General features: G+C 40.1%; 1 protein-coding gene across 4 annotated transcripts in view; it reads left to right on the forward strand.

Moving 5' to 3' along the window:
* The first annotated feature begins 460 nt into the window (after positions 1 to 460).
* Positions 461 to 19471, forward strand: part of cnksr2.S (connector enhancer of kinase suppressor of Ras 2 S homeolog) — a 208619-nt gene continuing 189608 nt past the window's right edge. The window contains exon 1 of one of the 4 annotated variants that reach the window (XM_041583636.1): positions 461 to 890. In XM_041583636.1, coding sequence (XP_041439570.1) covers positions 827 to 890 — 64 coding nt within the window. In that variant the 5' untranslated portion in view covers positions 461 to 826. The remainder of the gene's footprint in view (positions 891 to 19471) is intronic. The other 3 variants (XM_041583634.1, XM_041583633.1, XM_041583635.1) reach the window with 3 other exon arrangements.

Genomic DNA, 19471 nt, shown 5'->3' on the forward strand with positions numbered 1-19471 from the left:
TGCAGCATCACCATACTCTATGTGGGCTTAAATGCACATAAAAGTGCCCTGCTGCGCTTAGTCATTTGTGATACTTCATATACTGTAGCATTTTCAGTTTGATTCACAAAACACACATAAGACCAGGTCCGGACTGAGAATTAAAATAGGCCCTGACATTTCAGGTACACAGAGGCCCAATCAGCCCACAAAGAGGCCCAAACAGCTCCCACCAGCCACTGTACTTGGAAAGCTAGATGGAACAGGTGTAAGCAAACCATCTCCCTCAAGTTACTGAGAGTAAGGCAATGGCATTGTGCTTTATACCCTCCATGCTTACTGAAATGTATATATACAATAATAATCATTTATAGCTGTCAGTAGGTAGAGAACAGTTTTGTTGCTTTTGCCATCACCATGAAAAAGAAGTAGTTATATTTTTTATCCCTAAAGTGAAGTGGGGAAGAGGCAGGGAAAATGACGTCATGATGGGAGGGGGAAAGCCGGCTCCAAGGAAACCAGTGTGCGGATTGAGGGACTAGTGAATCAGTATTGTGTGCAGCACAGTGTGGAGAGAGGCATCATGTGTCCGGCAGCCTGAGAACTGATGCTGTGTGTGGGAAGCGTGGACTGAGCAGGGACAGGGCATTGCTATTAGCCCCACAGCTGCTTGCCGGAACAAAGCAGCCTCTTGTACTGCTGCCAAGTAGCATCCCTACTGCCTGCAAGGCTGAGCCAAGGGGGACAGATTCTCCTGTCACACACACACACTTTATTCATTCAGCCTGTCACAAATCCTCTTTTTTTATTTCTGGGGCTGGAAAGAAGCTCCGGCTAAAGTTTGGCTATGGCTTTGATCATGGAACCAGTGAGTAAATGGACTCCGAGTCAAGTGGTGGACTGGATGAAGGGTAAGCCTCTGGGACGACTTGAAGCATTAACCAGTGTTGTGACAAAACAGCTGCCCTGTCGTACGGTTGATGCTTGTGCCGGGGGACAAATCACTGTGATGATAATCATATGTGCAGTGGTTTGTGTTCTCTCCACCTATTTCCAATCTAACAGGTGTAATGAAGACCTTTTTCTCTTGACTCTCTTTTGCAGCAGGGACTGAGATCTTGTCTGTGAGACTGGATGATATATATATATATATATGTTTGTGTGTGTGTGTAATATAGTATGAACTTGACATGCTGCTGGGGAGCCTTGCCACTTGTGACAGTAGGAATGCCTACCCTATTGCCTTACATCTACTAATTTTTATTATTTCATTCTAAAGCATCTCATGTTCTAATGTAGTTCAACTATTACTCCCCAGGCAGCAATTGGACTCCCTCAAACAATGATTTAGCTCTCCCTTGGTGGGTTTAGCTGCTGCTCTTGCATCACATGCCCTTACCCAAAGCGATTACCTCCCATATGTACTAGCAAGCAATATCCACTAATATTTGGCAAGAGATCACTCGCAATGATCTTATACAGGGTGGGGACATTCTTGTAAAATACCAGGTTATGTACTGTATGTAGTTAACTGCCTAGCCAATTAAGACCAAAACGTGTTAATGAAGACTTTGTCTGAGAATCAGTGAAATTCCGCCTGAAGGTTTAAATAAGATGGGAATTCCTATGGGATTTTTCAGACTTCAACTGGAGAAGAGAAAAAATATCTGGGGCAGCAAAATCGTGCCACATCGATTAAGAGAAAGACTCCACGTTAAATTTAGGGGGGATCTTCTTCCTGAGCAAGCCTGTGTTTTAATTCATTGATAAATGACTCCTATTTTCACATTTTTCTTTTATCTCAATGTTACTGTACAGAGCTACTTATCTCTTAGCGTGCCTAATTATTTGCCTACGACTGTTCTGTTAAGTAGGAGCCTGTATAATGTGCTTATGTGAGCTCTTTATTTCCCAAGCTTTGCTGGCTGGAACCTTTCGCCTACAGCTACTCCCCTGCCTTGTGCTCTGACATGATCCGCCTAATATGGCATCTAAAATTGTATCTTAAATGATAGGAAAATGGCTTTTCCCTGTTGGAGCAAATACAGCTTGCTTCAGTAACATTTTAATTGCCAATTAACCTGCTATAATGACTGATGGAATGAAGTTCTATTTAGTTGTTACAAGGGCAGAGCGATCTGGTACTCATTGGGATTATGTTATACAAGACTATAGGAAAGACATTTTGTAATTGCTTTTTGTGGCCACGGCAGCTATAATACTGGGTGTGTGTCAGCTGTGGGGTTGGAGTAATATATATATATATAGCACAATGAAGCACATTTGTGTCTAACCAGAATCAATGGGGCATTCCTGGCGTAGCAGGCAGCAGTCACATTACTGCTTATCCCCTTTCCCTTCTGTTTGGTTGGTTGCCTTTGATCGTTTAAAGAAAGCAGATTCCCCCCATAAAGCAATACGATTATTTTTGCTTATAGACATTATTAAATATAGACATTCTTAAATATCTACAAGCGATCAGCGGCTTTTAAACAATTAAGAATCCTGGCGATGGCTTCATTTCTGGTAACCCACAGCAGCCAATCACAAGATGATGCCACGAAAAGTTTGGGCTTTGGTTTACTGCTCCTAATGCAAACACTACACCTTTTATTAAATTATCCTGTGGCAAAAAGTCCAGGGAGAATTTGTTTAAAGTTGATATTTAAGTTTTGCTCTTTTTGGGCTGAGACATCCATGCCCCCTATAATGTATAACGTAGAACCTGACGCACATCTGTATTTCCTGTGCGAGTGCAGGTGTCGTGACTGCTTGTCGAGAACATTAAGTATAAGCCTGCCCCATATCCAGGGATCTTATTCGCTGGCTGGATGTGGTGGGAGTGCAATTGCATTTACTGCCAATATATCACTCACACATGAAATTGGTGGTGTTCTCTCACTGAATGCTGCCTCAAGCTTCTAGATCCAATTGTCTTGGTACATTTTTTACATAGAAACCACACAAGTCCTAGTGGATTACTTTTTGTTTTAGACGTGCAATATAAAACCTTCCGGTCATTGCATTAAGGTGCTGTGGGTTTCTCTGATTTATGTATACACTGTAAAACAAAAACAGCCATAGGCAAATAAAATGCACTGATAAACAGTGGCATTATGGTAGTTGAAAAAGTTGAATACGGGTATGGCACCTGTTATCCAGAATGCTCAGAACCTGGGGTTTTCCGGATAATGTATTTTTCTGTAATTTGTGTCATCATACCTAAAGTCTACTAGAAAATCATTTAAACAAAAAATAAACCCAATAAGATAGATTTGCCTCCAATAACCATGATTACATTATAGTATGGCTCAAATACGGGTACTATTTTATTACAGAGCAAAGGGAAATCGTTTTTAAAAATGTGGATTATTTGGATATAGTAGAGTCTGTGAGAGATGGAATTTGGAGCTCCAGATAACGGATGCCATTACTGTATATCCAGGCCCGGATTTGCGGCAAGGCCGCATAGGCCCGGGCCTAGGGTGGCAAAAAAATAGGGGCGGCATGCCGCCCAGCCGCATTATGGGGACGTGTGCGTCCCCATTCAATTACAGCAGCTGCGCCGGCGTTTTTTCGCCGGCGCGCTGGGAAGGGGAGGTGAGGTGGGCGCTAAGACCACGCGGCCGCCTGGTCGGACCGCACGGCCTAGGGGCGCCCGTCATTGAAATCCGGCGCTGTGTATATCTATGCAGATATATACTATACTCTGGTGCACTCAAATCCTACATCCATATTCAACAGTTTAAATGTAGGTAGATGAATTGCCTACAACGCTCACCCTTGTCTCACATGTCTCACATGCCCTGGACCTTTCACTTAAATCACAAATTTCAATATGCATTCAATGGTAGACAGGTCACTCACCGCTCCACTTCTCTGGCCCAGGTGCAACGCCCCAAACCCGCAGCTTGGGGAGACTTTCACAGCTAATATAGAACCCTTTTGGCGTACACTCTAGGAAGAGGACTCTTTGGGAAATAAAATGCTTTTTTAACTTGCCTGCTGATTCGTAGAGTGCACACCGAAAAGGTTCTATATCTGTGCAGATGGCCCACTTTTTAATATAACACACAACAAGGATAAATGCCAAGCTAAATGTGGTACCCACAACTATCATAACTAGCTATCAGTGCCAGGTATGGTGGCATATTGTAAAGGCTGTGCTCTACATGGTGCTGAAAGGGTCAGCTTAAACCCTTACTATGCCTAAAAATGTAATGTACCATTTTCCCTTTTCCCCCCCACTTTTTTGTGGGGGGGGAAAAAAGTCTCTGGGAACTACACTGCTCTGTGCATTCTGGTCACTAAAAGCAAACCTTTTTAACTTTTAGGGGCAGATTTATTAGGGTTCGAATGGTAAATTCTAATTTTTTTGTTTGATCAAAACTCACAAATTCGAATTTTAAATCACCATTCACCATTCGAATGGTGGATTTATCACACTTCTAGGAGTTCTAATTCGAATATTCGCCACCAAAAACCTCTGTGTCTATTTACAAGTCAATGGCGGAAAACTGCATTCGAATTTGATTCAAATTTTCGGATTGTTCGTATTCGATCGAATATTAGACGTTCAAGTTTTTTTCATGAATGACCCCCCATTCGAGTTATGAGTACATTCGAAATTATTAGCGTTAAAAAAAATTCACATAACTTTAAATTTCGACCTTTGATAAATCTGCCCCTTAATGTCCGCAATGAGCATAACGCCTATTAAAACAGAAATCACTCTGAGCTTGTACATCAGTCTTTGTTGCTGCACAAGGTATGTTGGCATTACATTATATACAGTATACAATCTTCTCTACTACTATAGTTATTGAATAAATATAAACTTCTATTCATATACTGTATAAATATACAGTTTGTTTGGGGTCTGAGTCTTATCAAGAGCTTTAAGCTGGCCATGCATGCTTACATTTGGTTTGGCAGCTGCTGTTCTTTTTCCATACTGAATTTCACTTTAAAGAGTCCCTATGTCAAAATGTAAAAGTTTGATCCACCAATGCCCCTTATTAGTGAGTGGTTGTGCAGATTAGAATGTAATAGACACCACAGCTCTCTCTCCAGATCTGCACTTTATTGTCCCAAGTGAACAGCAATTATGTGACCATACCCACGGTTACATAAATTGCCCAATATCCATCGGTTAAGCTTTTTGGGCAGTCAATGCAGCTTGGCCAGTGTATGGCCAAGTATAGATAATGGAGAAATGAACTGAGCCTGGGCTGATTAAATTGTTTGGTGGTGTTTGGGCACACTTTAACTGAACGGTATGATGCTTAACAAAATGCAGAATCCTCCCTACCTTATATGGTAGATACTGGGTATAGCATAGGATAAGAGATAAGGTAACTTTCAAAGCAAATGGGACATTTTAAATACTGCTACTTAAAGTGGTGTCCAAAATAGCTACTGACTTCAATGGGTTGCTTGCCAATTAATAGGAAGTGTCGTCTGTTGCCCATAACAAGAGATTATCGCCCACCTCTGTGCCGAGCAAGACGTTCACTGGGAAGCAAACCAAAGTGAATGGCTGCCATTGTAATTTCTACGGGTGTCCAAGCCAACAACAAGGTGGCATCTGAAGCTTCATGCTTGTTTTAAGATTAAAAATCCTGGATTTGGAATTTGATACTTTCTATATAAAGTTTAAAAAAAAATCTAAGTATTGTTCTTGTATAATTATGTACAGTTATGGGATATGCTATCCAAAATGGTCAGGACCTGGGGTCCTCTGGATAAGGGGTCTTTCTGTAATTTAGATTTCTATACTTTAATGGGCAGATTTATCAAAGGTCCAATTTTGAATTTACTGTATGTGAATTTTTTTTTACTCTAATAAATTCAAATAGACTCACAACTCGAATGGGAGGTTATTTAAGAAAAAAATTGAATGTCTAATATTCCATTGAATAGTCCCGACCCAAAAATTTGAATCGAATTCGAATTGAATTTGAATCGTACGATTCGAGTTTTCCTCCGAAAAAAACAAAAAACAAACTCGAATGTCAGGAAGGCAATTAACATATTCAAATGGTTCAGTGGACCTCTGCCATTGACATGTAAATGAACTCAGCAGGTTTTAGGTGGCGAATATTTGAATTAGAACTGTTTCCATGGTAGAGGTGTGATAAATCTCACATTCGAATTTACATTTGAATTAGGGGGATTACAATTCGAATGTGTGAATTTTGACACCAAAAAGCAATTCGAAAATTCAAATATAAATTTACTATTTGACCCTAAATATAAATGTGCCATTTCGCTTCAAAGAAAAATTCCAGCGGAATTCGCAAAATGGCAAAAAATTTGCGAAACAGCATTTTGACGCCGGCTTCCGTTTTTGACGCCAGCGAATTTATATAATAGCAGATATGACTATACATTAACTTCATGCCCATCTTTCTATAGCTTATGCGTACTAATGCATACTAATGCGTACTGGCGACTTTTCGCTAGCGTTACTTCGACAATGCAAGAAATTCAAAGCAAAGATGCGCTAAGTTGAATGGACATCTTTATGTTATATGTTGCAGCAAATACATTACATTTCCACTTATACATTTCCAGGGAACCTTAATAAAGACATTAGAGTAGTTATAATGCCCTACACATCAACACACTATATAATTAATGTTCCATATGTTAGAAAATGTATTGGGAAACCGGTTACTCAAAAAAATGTTTTTAAGGTCTTTTACAGGCTATCACTCTGAAAAAAGGAAAAGATGCCAGCATTTTTTTTAATTTGATGCTTTTTCCACTATGATGTAAGAAACAGAAGATTGAGGAAGATCTATGCACTTCAGTGCACTTCGCCTGGTCTGAGCTGGCGATGGCAAGTTTGGCGAAAGAGGAAACATTCAGTAAAATACACATTGTAGTGGTTTAGCGGAGTAACGTCCATTCGCCAGAGCGAAAATTCGCCTGCCGATAGAGTGTGAATGACTGCTAGTGCCTATCTCTTTTCGCTGGCACCATTAGTAAATCGGCGTTGTCCCTGCAGGCGGTAACGCTGGCGAATATTCGCCCTTTAGTATATCTGCCCCAAGAATCCTGTGAAAATGCCAGCATGAGTGCTTTAGACATAGCATTGCAGCCCCTTTAATGTGATCTGACAAGAACACTGCAGGCTTGCTAACCTGTATAGTTACTAGCTCAGTGTCTAACTTGCAATGCCAGACTATTGAAAGCGATGGGAACCAATAAAGATATAAATATATATATAAACACACACACAAAGGGATTCGGTTTGCAATATAGCAATTTAAACAAAAAAACAAATTTAGGGCATAATAAAAAAAATATGAGAGTTTGCTAAATGAATTACCTTCTAATTGTTGCTTTGATCTTTCTTTATAGGATTTGATATTTTTTTTTTTAATTTCAAAACTGATTTCAAAATGAGTTTTTCTCTTCTAACACACCAATAAAGGAAATGCCAGGGTTACCATTGCAATGCAACTGTCAGTAGTTGTGAGAGCGCTGCTGTGCTGAATGTCAGCTACAGTCTCCACAATTAATATCTGCGTTGGAGGGGGCTTCAGTGGAAAATGTATTCTATTTTCTGTCCCACTATAAGTTCAATTGATTAAAGAGCGTTGTATGAATCGTGCAGAGATCTTGCTGTTGTTTCTACTGACGTCAGCAGCAGTTATACTGTCACTTACATCTAATGCGAGGGAAGCACTTTGATCAGCAAGCCCCCAATAGGATCCGATGCTACTATATATGTGCATAAACATTTTTAGTCCTCTTTTGTTCTTGGTCCCCATTAATTCTAACAAACCACTTTGATCAGCATGTCAAATTGGCTGCTAGTGGTTCTGTGTCGGTATATATTTAGCCCTTCAGTTCTTCTTGTAGTCTTTTCTTCATTTTTTTTATTATTGGAAACCATATCTGTATCATGTTTCAGGCAATTATTGCCTTGTTTTTCAATTTGAACAGATACCTTTTTGGATGTAGGTACACCAGTTAAAACTCAGGGGGGGGGGGGGGGGTATGACGTATAGTGTGATATTCTGAGACAGTTTGCAATTTGTTTGCATTTATTATTTTTGTTTTTGATTTTTGAAATTATTTAGCTTTTTCTCCAAATGACTCTAGCAACTAGTGATGGGCGAATTTGTGGTGTTTTGCTTCGCATGAAAAATTTGCGAATTTCCAGCGAAATTCGGGAAATGGTGAAAAATTTGCGAAATGCGGCAGCATTCAAAAAAACGGATGCCGGCGTCAAAAACGAGACGCCGGTGCCGCTTTGCAAATTCGTCGGCGGCGAATCACGGGATTTTGTCGCCTGGTGAATGAATTCGCCCATCACTACTAGCAACCATGCATTCATTTAAATCAGAGTGGAATATGAATAGGAGATGCCCTAAACAGAAAGATTATTAATAATAATAAATGTTTAGCCCACATTTAAAGGCTAGAAAGAACCAAATAGGTAAAAATAACTATAAAGAAAAAATAAGGCCAATTGAAAAGTTGCTTAGAATTAATGATTCTAAAACATAATAATAATATAACAAAAAATATAAAGGAAATGAAGCCCTTTAGGAAATGCTAGGCTGTTTATTTTAATCGCCTCTTTAAATCAGTTTTGAGTCTTGCTCTACTGCATCAAAGAGAAGAGTTTCTAGAAGAGGCGATACATCTCTGTATTACATCGATATTAAGAACATTTCTATATCTATCTATAAAGGTGTAACTGTCTTGCAGTTTTATCCTTCCCAAGCTGTCCCTGCCTTCTGGGCTAGCTGGGCTAGCTGGCTCATCTCGTTCTGTGCCCTAGTACTAGATAAAACTGTCAGAAGGCACATTGGCAGCTCAGGAGATGTGGTACGACCCATTTGTGGGCATGCCCACAGGGTCGGACTGGAGCCTTCGGAGCTTACTGGGGCTGCACAATGAAGGGCCACCCTCGCAGTCCCCGGGGGCCCCCTCCGTCTCCTAAATTCCCGACATGCACAGAAAATGCCGAAACATGCTCATTCACGTAAAAGAGCAACAGCAGGCCAGCAACGGGGGGGCCAGGTCTGGTGTTAACCGGCCCAATCCGACCATGCATTCCCATGAGGATGGGAATGTAAAAAGAAATCTCTTTAGCAGTTATAACTTCTTTCCATATGGCTTCTCATAGTATATGCAAAGACGTATTATAATTGTGTGCATGGGAATGAAACATAGTGTTTGATAAAGGTTGCAGTTGTGTGACATTAGTATAGTGTGTTTTTGATCAGTGCTGTCCAACTGTTCTGTTTTATATTGTTTTATATCGTTTCATTTATGGAGTGTGATTAACTTGGATGGGCACACCAGTCTCCAGGCCCCCAGCTGAACAGGCAAAACCTCTCAACTGTCCCGTTTTTCATGGGACAGTCCCGATTTTGACAACTCAACCCGCAGTCCCAGCTTGTAACTGAAATGTCCTGACTTTCTCTATGATCTCCTGCACAGCCAGAAAAAGATACACTGTTTCTAAATGAATTGGCTTTTGGCAGAGAGCCCAGAATGTGTGGCAGGTGCACTTAGATACTTTTGTAACAATTTAAGATAAGCAAAGGATCAATTGTAACAATTTAATATAATTTAATATAAGCAGGTCTCCTGGGAAAACTGTGGCTTGCAGCTTAATGGGCAATTCACCTTCATTTGCAAAACTGTAATAAAACCACAGAAATGTGTTCAAATTTTGTAAAATGGGGGGTGTAGCCACAAAATGGGTGTGGTCAAAAACCCGTTTGCCTCTCTTTCTGGTTCCAAAATGTTGGGAGGTATGGAACTGGCTAGTGGCTCCGTTATGGCTATGTTATTTTAGAAATATACGTAATGCTTAGAGGTACTTCAGCATCAAGTTTTCCTTTCTGTCTGTTCTTGATCTAATTTTTAAGTGTGTCAGTTTAATCTGCACTATTTGACCCACTGTATTTTATAGACTGTAGCCTTTTGGACCTAACACAAATGGATTTGAAATTGCAAGAAGCCTGGGAATGAATATGAATAGCCGGCTCTGCGCTTGATGGCATTTTTATTGAAATCTTGTACTGAAAAACCGCCCACTCCTACTTACGGCAAGACTTTCACAAGCACATTGAAAATGGCTTTGATGATAAATTGTGTTGCTAAGGCAGTAATTTATGTCACATGCTCCGTTTTTAAAGTTCTTTTTTCATATTTAGGGGCATATTTATCAAGGGTCGAAGTGAATTCGAGGGAATTTTCAAAGTAAAAAAATTCGAATTTACTTCGACTTTGATTTGTAGTAAAAATCGTTTGACTATTCGACCATTCGATAACTGAAGTACTGTCTCTTTAAAAAACTTCGACTTCAATACTTCGCCATCTTAAACTTGCCGAAGTGCTATGTTAGCCTATGCAGACCATATTTCTAAGTTATTTGTATTCAAAGGAAAATCGTACGATCGTACAATAAAATCGTTCGAATCGTACAATTCAAAGTACGATCCTACTACGATCGGAATACGATCGTTCGATGCAAAAAATCCTACGAATTCTACTTCGAATTTCGCAGTATTCAATTCGATGGTCGAATTTCCACTTCGAAATTCGACCCTTGATAAATCTGCCTCTAAGTGTTATAATATCATATTTCTGGTCTGGCAAAATAATTTGTGTGTTTGATGCTTACTGTAAAACAAAAAAAAAGCTTCCATTTGTGTTTGTTTTTACTATTGTTGTATGAGGTTAGTGTTATCTTTTGTTCGTAAAGTGAATTCACATATAGAGGCTTGGGTTGCTGTCTGGATTGCTTTTTCCTATCCAATTTAGCCAAACTCTCTTGCTAGGCAATTAGAGCAACCAGCATTCAGTTGCATTGTTTCAATGAGAATTAGACCCCTAATGAATGACAACATTCTTTACCTACTCTAGAAACATACATGCAGGCTAAGGAACTGTGTATGGTAAGTAACAAGAAAGCTTCCTTCCTTTTATTTGTAGCTTCTCTGTATGGACAATGACACCATTTGTACTTTCAGGCCAATTAGAATTGTATTGTATTGATTGTAAGAATGCCATGCCAATCCACTCACCCTTGCAATGTCAGTCTTTTGGAATGTACTATAGAGAAATCCTTGCAGCATTGAGTAGGTAGAATCAAGCGCTACAAGAGTCCTTTTGCCCCCTATGTCTTTGTAGAATAAATGAATCTGAATGGAAAATCCTGCCCCACTGAGTAGCTAAAATTCTGAATGATCTGATTCTCTCCCGGGATTAAATGAGAGAATGAAAATAATCTTATGGAAATAGCTTTACCATGGGACTGTTCAGTGTTCCTTATATTCAACTGCTGGCATGGGGGGGGGGGTCAGCTCATTCAGCTGCTGTTGGACTCTGCATTCCACTGCACTGACTCCAACAGAGTACAAATAAAACACAAATTGGGTTATTTAATAAAAGGTACAAAGAGTCCCCACTTTATAATCCATCTCCAGGATCTCATATGTTAGAATCCTGCTATAATCATTATTTGTCAAGCAAAGAAGACCAGCATTAGGGATTTTCTGCATTTTAATTGGTTGCTGTAGGTAACTAGACCTATCAGCAGGTGGAATTTACCTAGTTTCTTTCTTTTGGTTACTACCGCTGGGCAAATTTTGCACCTTTTTATTGCATATGGGAAATGTTTCACTCAGTTCAGGTAACCTATAGTTTCAATCAGATGTTTGCTTTAAAATGGCAAACTTATAAATGCAAATTTGCAGGTTGAACAGGGCCTGTAATCCCTGTACAAACCTTGCACCCAAATGGATACTTGCATGGTCATTCATATGAGCCAAGACGACTAGCCAGTAGTGATGTGCAGGCCAACCCGCTGGTCGAGCGAGTTTGGGTCGACCTTGCACTGCTCCTCGCGGGTGGCGGGCGGGTGCGGGTTGAGCTCTTCTCCTGCTCTCCCTTGCCACCTTCAAATGCCGGCATCTGACTTCCTGGTTTCGGTTTTATAGTCTTGCGTCTGCACACCCCACCCCTTTTGTGACGTCATTGTGATGTCATCAGCACGGGTCTATAAAAGGACCTCGGAAGCGCGGGCTGCAGCAGGGCAGGTTAGGGTGGGGTGCTGGTCAGGAAAACCTTGACCTGCACATCACTAGTAGCCAGTAATCATGATTGTATTGAAAGAGAGATACAAATCCAGAGAATCAGAGAATATCCTCTACTGTATTTCTATCCAATAGTTATAGCAATTAATACTGTATTTGCAGTTGGGTTGAAAATAATAGCAGTCTAACATCACGTACCTGATCAATCACTGTTATTGGTAGAAATTATATTTACTAGTAGGTGTAGTAAAGTAATAGAAAAGCAACAGACCCAATAGTCATGGCATGCCTACTGCTGATTCTGTGTAATTGAATCATAAATTGAGGCTTGTTCCAAATAATAGCAGTGTTCAAAATAAAAATAGCATTTTCCAAAGAATAGCAGAGGGGAGTTCAATTATTGAGGTCATTCAATCTGTGAAAAAACAGGCATCAATTAAGGCCCTTATTTAAGGAAGGAAGGCAGTAAATGTTGTGCATGCTGGTTATAGTGCATTTCTCTTTGAAAATCTGAGTAAAATAGGTTGTTCCAGACATTGTTCAGAAGAACAGCATACTTTGATTAAAAAGTTGATTGGAGAGTGGAAAACTTTTAAATAAGTGCAGAAAATGATAGGCTGCTCAGCTCAAATGATCTAATAGGCTTTAAAATGGCAACCAAACCTGAAAGACATGGAAAACTACCATTCAAATGGATAGAAGAATAGCCAAAATGGCAAAGACTCAACCAATGATCAACTCCAGGAAAATCAAAGAAGGTCTAAAGTTACCTGCGAGTAATCTTACTCCTATGTGAAGCCAAACTATCGGCAAGAAGCCCCTGCAAAGTCCAATTGTTGAAAAAATGATGGGCTGAAGAGGATACAATTTGCCAAAGAACACTTTGATTGGCATAAAGAGAAGTGCAACATTTTATGGACTGATGAAAGCAAGGTTGTTCTTTTTGGGTCTAGGGGTAACCTAGCGGCATGTCAGACAACCCCCAAACACTGAATTCAAGTCACAGTACACTGTGAAGACAAGCATCATGATATGGGGATTAGTGGTGGGCGAATCTGTCCCATTTCGCTTTGCAGAAAAGTTCGTGAAATGGCGAAAAATTCACAAAACACATTGCAGTCAATAGGCGTTGGGTTGGGTCCCCATGCAAAACATTTTCTGGTCCCTCTTTACTTGCAAATTTCCCCTAAACCCTATAGACAGATGTATTGGCCAGTATAGGTAAGTTACATAAACTACAAGTTGCTTTTTTCCATCTTAGGGCAAGGCCAGACGTTGCGTTTTTAAAAATGAACAGCCAGGCATAAATACGCATAAACTGCACTACCACTGAAATTAATGGAAAACGCACTATAGCAATTCACACAGGGCGCTTGCAAGCTGAAATCCGACACAGGACGCCAGTATTGGCGTTTTTTAGCAGAAACGCCAATACGTCAAGAAACTACCAAATCAATAGACTCTATGGGGCAAATTCACTAAGATTCGTAGTTGCACCAGGTGTAACTTCGCCGCACTTCACCAGGTGTAGTTTCGCCAGCGCTTCGCAAATTCACTAAAATCCGAAGTTGCACTCAGGGGTAGCTTAAGGTTGCGAAGTTGCGCTAGCGTTGATTCACTAAGCGAAGCAAAGTTACGCTAGCGATGGTTAATTTGCATACGGCGCCAAATTCAAATTTCAATGGAGGAATATGTAGCAGCACTACAAATGCCTGGGAAACCTTCAAAACATCAAATAAAATTTTTATTTTGCCCTACACATGTGCCCACTGTATAGTTAAGTTGCCATGAGTTAGGAAATGTAGAGGGGAAGGAGGGGAGCCCCAAAAAAATTTTTGATCTTTTTCAGCCTATCACCCATAATATAGAAAAAACGCCAGTGTTTTTTAGGGAAGAAATCCCTATCTACTCTATTGCGCTTCGCCTGGTCTGAGGTGGCGAAGGAAGTCTAGCGTAAAAGGTAGCGTTCAGAACAATGCGCGCATTAGTGAATTTGCGTAGTTACGTCCGTTGCGCAAATTCGCCAGGCGTAAGGGTGCGAAGTTACGCTAGCGAAGTTACGCTAGCGAAGTTATGCTAGTGAAGTTATGCCAGCGTCCCATTAGAAAATGGCCAACGCTAGCGAATTGACGCTAGCGTTAGGCGCTTCGGCGCATAGTGAATTTGCCCCTATGGGATCTGCACGTTTGAAACCACACTGTACGTAAATACGCAGCGTATTTTAAATATGGCATCCAAATTCAATGAGAACAATGAGAAGTGCATGTTGGGAAAATAATCGTACGTGCTGAAAAACGCATGAAAAACGCATGTTGATGGTCGCGTGTGGTTTCAGTAGCGTATTTATGCCTGGCTGTTCTTTTTTAAAAACGCAACATAAAAGCGCCGCAAAAACGCCACATCTGGTCTTACCCTTAGAATGTATCTCATGCATGCCAGTGATTACTAATAAACACGTTTTGGGAAGCAGGCTTGTGTGGTTGCTGCAAGTATTTTGTGGAGATCCACTCCTGTAAGTGTTTTAAACTACACACTACGCATTGTCTTCAAAAGTATTCTGGAACTTATTTCACAGCAAATGGAGGAGTATTTTAATATTTCTGCAATACGAGTTAGACCAGAGGGCTAATTTTTGTAAAGCATCTTAATTAAAGTCAAATTTTGAACTTGGAGGCTTTTTCTAATGAACTATATACCATATCTTCTTTATTATTGTGGATTGTATTCGGTTCATTGTTGTTAATGCAACTCTGTTATATTCAATTCTGTTCAGTTAAAGGGCATGTAAAGTCTAAAATAGAATATGGCTAGAAATGCTGTATTTTGTATACTAAATATAAACATGAACTTACTGCACCACAAGCCTAATCAAAAAAATAATTTATGCTTTCAAAGTTCGCTACAGGGGGTCACTATCTTGTAACTTTGTTAAACATCTTTGCAAGTGTAGGGATGTGAAAATCTTAGACACCCTTACACTTTACAGACCGGCACATCCCTAGTAATATGGACAGCTCAGTGGGTCCTTATGGGGACCTTGTGCTTATGTAACCCCTGCAGTTCACACAGTGTACACCAGATGGCACTGCGCCAGAGTATAAAAGGTTTAGGAACCATGTGCTCTGGGTCCATTGCTTTAGCCCAACCAAGCAGGCTGGAAGGGAATGGGTAGTGCTGACCCTAGGCGCTTTGGCCCTAGTAATTAGACAGCTATACTCATTTTATAGATCGCTCTAGGAGTGATAGAGAGGTTAATTAGTTGAGCAGCTCAAGGCTCCGCCGAGGAGATTAGAGGGATTAAGATCCCAGGGTATTACTGACCCAGAGTAAGGAACCAAGTGCTGAGATAGGGATGTCAGGAGTTCCCCTAGTCTGCCACTGGAAGATATCCTGAAAACTGGGCAATACCCATCACATGCTGTCAACTTACTCTCTGCTGTATATTCCCTAGCCTGTGGGGATTCAGCCTATACGTGCTGTGAGTATATGCTTCCTTTATGCTGCTGTGTATGTTCTATACTCCATAGGGGATCAATGTGCTAAATGATCTCTGTGCTATTGTTAAATACTGTAAATACTGTTCTTTGTTCAACTGTTAAAGAACTACTGGCGCCCATCATTGTGCTATCGCATCAGGTTACAGTTACACTTCACCCTTGTCTCCACCCCGCTGCGAGGGCTTACCCCTGAGAAAGAGAGCTCATCGGTGGTCCCAGCCCACCAAGGAAAGTATCTTAAACTGCCCTAGCACAAGTCAGTTTACTATAGCGCTACACAAGACTAAGACTGTGCACATGCTCAGTGTGGTCTGGCTGCTTAGGGATTGTCATAAACAAAACTGCTTGAATTCTGCATGGCTGGGAAGTAAGGCGGGGGCTCCCCCTGCTGTTCATAAGTATGATTGTTTCCCTGGTCAGCAGTTAGGGACCATCTGACAATTACTATCCACAACAGTAAATGAAGGAAGAATTTAACTGCTACAGTCAGGTTTCTTATAAAAACAGTACACATTTTTTAATTAAAGTATATTGGAGATAGGTTTCTTTTTTATTAAAGAAAGTGAAAATGGGATTTTATTTTTTTGCCTTTACTGTTCTGATAAGGGCATTGTATAGTTTATAACTAATGCACATAACCTGTTGCATTATCTTTACCTTCGCTTACATTATAGGGCAACTAAAACCTAAATAAAACATGGGTTGGGTTGTTTTGAACTGATCGCAGCATAGGGATGCTAGAGAACTTACCATAGCGACCAGCCATATAAAGAATGTTAGAGTCCTCCTTTGCTACCCTTACTTACCTTCTGCATTCTAACATTGCAGCTCATTTGTCTTCTGGGGTGCACAGTAACTTAGGGTCTAACTATATTGTCAAAGGGCTGTCGGTGAAAAGTGGCACAGCAACCTTATGTTCTTGGATTACTTATACAGTTTATTCAGGATTTTTAAGTATGTAGCTGCTAACAGGCAGTGCATGTTCATCAAGTATTACAAGGGGCACATTTACTAAAGGCCGAAGTATTTACTAATGGGTGCAGGCGTCACTTCGCTAGTGAAGGAGATAGATGCTAGCGTTGCTTCGTACTCTAACACCAGGCGAATTTTCACTCTGGAGAATGGGCGTAAATCCGCAAATTCACTAAGATGCAGATTTTACTGAATGTTACCTCTTTCGCCAGACTTGCCTTCGTCAGCTCAGACCAGGTGAAGTGCAATGGAGTGCATAGGACTTCCTCAAGTCACAAAAAACACTGGCGTCTTTTCCTTTTTTCAGAGTGATAGCCTGCAAAAGTGCTTAAAAATTTTTTTTTTGGGTAACCGGGTTCCCCCCTACATTTTCTAACATATGGAAAATAAACTATACACTGGGCTCATGTGTAGGGCATTATAACAACAATATTTTCTTTATTAACGTTCCCTGGACTTGTGTAATGTTATATAATACACAAAAGCCATGAATATCTTGTAAATTATATCCTTATAAACGGTGAGTTCTGATGTCATCAGTTATAAACGGTGAGTTCTGATGTCATTTCTGTCACATGACTCACTGAAACGTGTGTATTATAATAAATAAAGTACCCCCAGTTGTAAAATATGAGGATATTAGAAGTTACCTCGGAGTTCCATGACCTGTATAAAAACACTCGGCCTTCGGTCTCGTGTTTTTATATGGTCATGAAACTCCTCGGTAACTTATAATATCCTTATATTTTACAAGAGGGGGAACTTTATTCACTATATATTTGCTGCGACATATACGTCCATTAAACTTCATTACTTCCCGGCGTATGCAAATTAGCCTGAATGAAGGCCTCTTACGAAGTTGCGCTAGGCATAACTGAACGCTAGCGCATCTTCGATTTGATTGTCGACGTAACGCTAGCGAAAATTCGCCAGCGTTCGGCGATCTGGATGCAACGATGCATTTTAGTAAATTAGCGTTGTCTGAGCAAATTTTCATCTGGCGAAGTGTAGCAATGGTTGCGAAGCCATCGCTGGCGAATTTTTGCAGGTTAGTAAATTTCTGTAAAGTCTGTAAGATTGTTGGGCAGGTGGGAAAATCTTCATGCAAGACTTTGCTACACTGTATATTAATCCCTGTATTATAAATAAAACATATTTATTCATACATTGTTGCATATATGTTTTTTGACAGTTGTGAGTTTTTTTTCAATATTTTATTGTCCCAGTGAGCACGGTGCCTACAAAAACCCTTCAAGCTGGAATGGTTTTAATAATATATATTTTAACTGCTGTTCAGTACCATGGACAGGGGTCACGGCTGCGGAGGCTTTCTAAGCTGCCAGGTATTGTTTTTGTCATGCTGGTACTTTTGCTTTACACTAGAACATAATTTTACACTGCCTTCCTCGGAGGAGGAATATGGCAGAATCAGGACTTTTTTTATAACATTTATTCATATACTTTGCTAGCCTAGATTGCATTTTATTAAGCACATCTTACTGTACTTTGCACATTTAAACATTCTTCATCTGAAATGCAATAAAAGGTGCAAAGCTTGCTATTGGCATAATCCCCTATAGCAGCTAGGCAGCAAGTAGTATTATATGATCACTTGCTTGCTATGGGTTACCGGACTTGGGTCTTTTATTAAACATGGGGTAAACACTTACAAGGCCACTATATTTAGATTTGTCTTATGTTTTTCTCTGAACCCTGAAGTATTATTTATTTGTAAGAATTCAGGGATATAAGGAGTTTGCGGAATTGGCCACATGCATTTGTTAATGATACTTGCAGCAAAAGGTACTTCAGTTTAATTGCAATGTCTGTTTTGAGTGAGCCTGTTGACACTCTGGAACTCCGGAACTACTACCACTTCCAAATGCGGGGGCAGCCCTAGGGTTTCCACAGCAGCCTGCATCAATCACTGCAACAAATAGGTAATGCTGCATTGGGGGTAAAAATGCAGATTTCATTTGGAGGTGCACTTTGAACCCTGCACTTGCAGTGAGAAAATTACCCTTTATACCCTCAGGCTGCATGATCTGATCGCTTTGGTTGCATGGTTAGCCAGAATACAATATAATGCTATAATGCTATGTAATATATAAACAATGAACAGAAAAAGCCCTAACAAAATTGGTAGTGAAACATACAAGAAGAATATATTGTTATACTTATTCCTTGCTTAATGGAACAGAACAAGAATATTGTTGTTGTGTGTCATGGAGCAATTTCATGGGTGTTCATTTAAATCCTTCTGTTTCTAAATAACCAGTGTGAATTTCAGCAGATCACTGGTGCAATACTAATTACTATCTTTATTTATAGAGCACTGACACATTTAACACAGCTCTTTACAGAGGTTTCCATCATGTACTGTACATTAGTCGCTGCCCCAGTTAAGCTTAAAGTCTAAGGTCCCATTCATGTTTGTTGTAGGGTCAATTACATGAAGAGCCAGTTAATACATCTTTATGTTTTTGGAGTGTGGAAGGAAACTGGGAGTAACCTTGCTTTGTCTTTGTCCCTGTCCACTTATGAGGATTAACAAGTTATGCATAGCTGTAATATAACTAAAACTTGTAAGATCCCTTTTAAACATTTTTGGTGTGTGGGAGAAAACTGGGTACCAGAAGGAAGCCCTTACAGGCAGGTGGGAAACCTTGCAGAAGGTGCCCTTGTCGCACAGGTGTATCGTTCTTAGGGACCCCCAATAGAAGATATGTTTTGCTTTTTATCCCATTGAGTAAGCATTGGTATAGGCTTTATATGAGGGTAACTACACACTCACATCTTCATGCAGAATAGTGTTCACTACAGAGGAATATTAAGGGTGAACTTTATGGTATTTTATTTATGATGGTGCTTATGGTATCTTTTTACCATGTGTTTTTTTTTTTTAAATGGCCACCTATCCGACCAGTTTGGCTGGCCCTGTCCCCAGTGATA

This window comes from Xenopus laevis, chromosome 2S, assembly GCF_017654675.1.
Source record: "Xenopus laevis strain J_2021 chromosome 2S, Xenopus_laevis_v10.1, whole genome shotgun sequence".
In the NCBI taxonomy this organism is placed as follows: Eukaryota; Metazoa; Chordata; class Amphibia; order Anura; family Pipidae; genus Xenopus; species Xenopus laevis.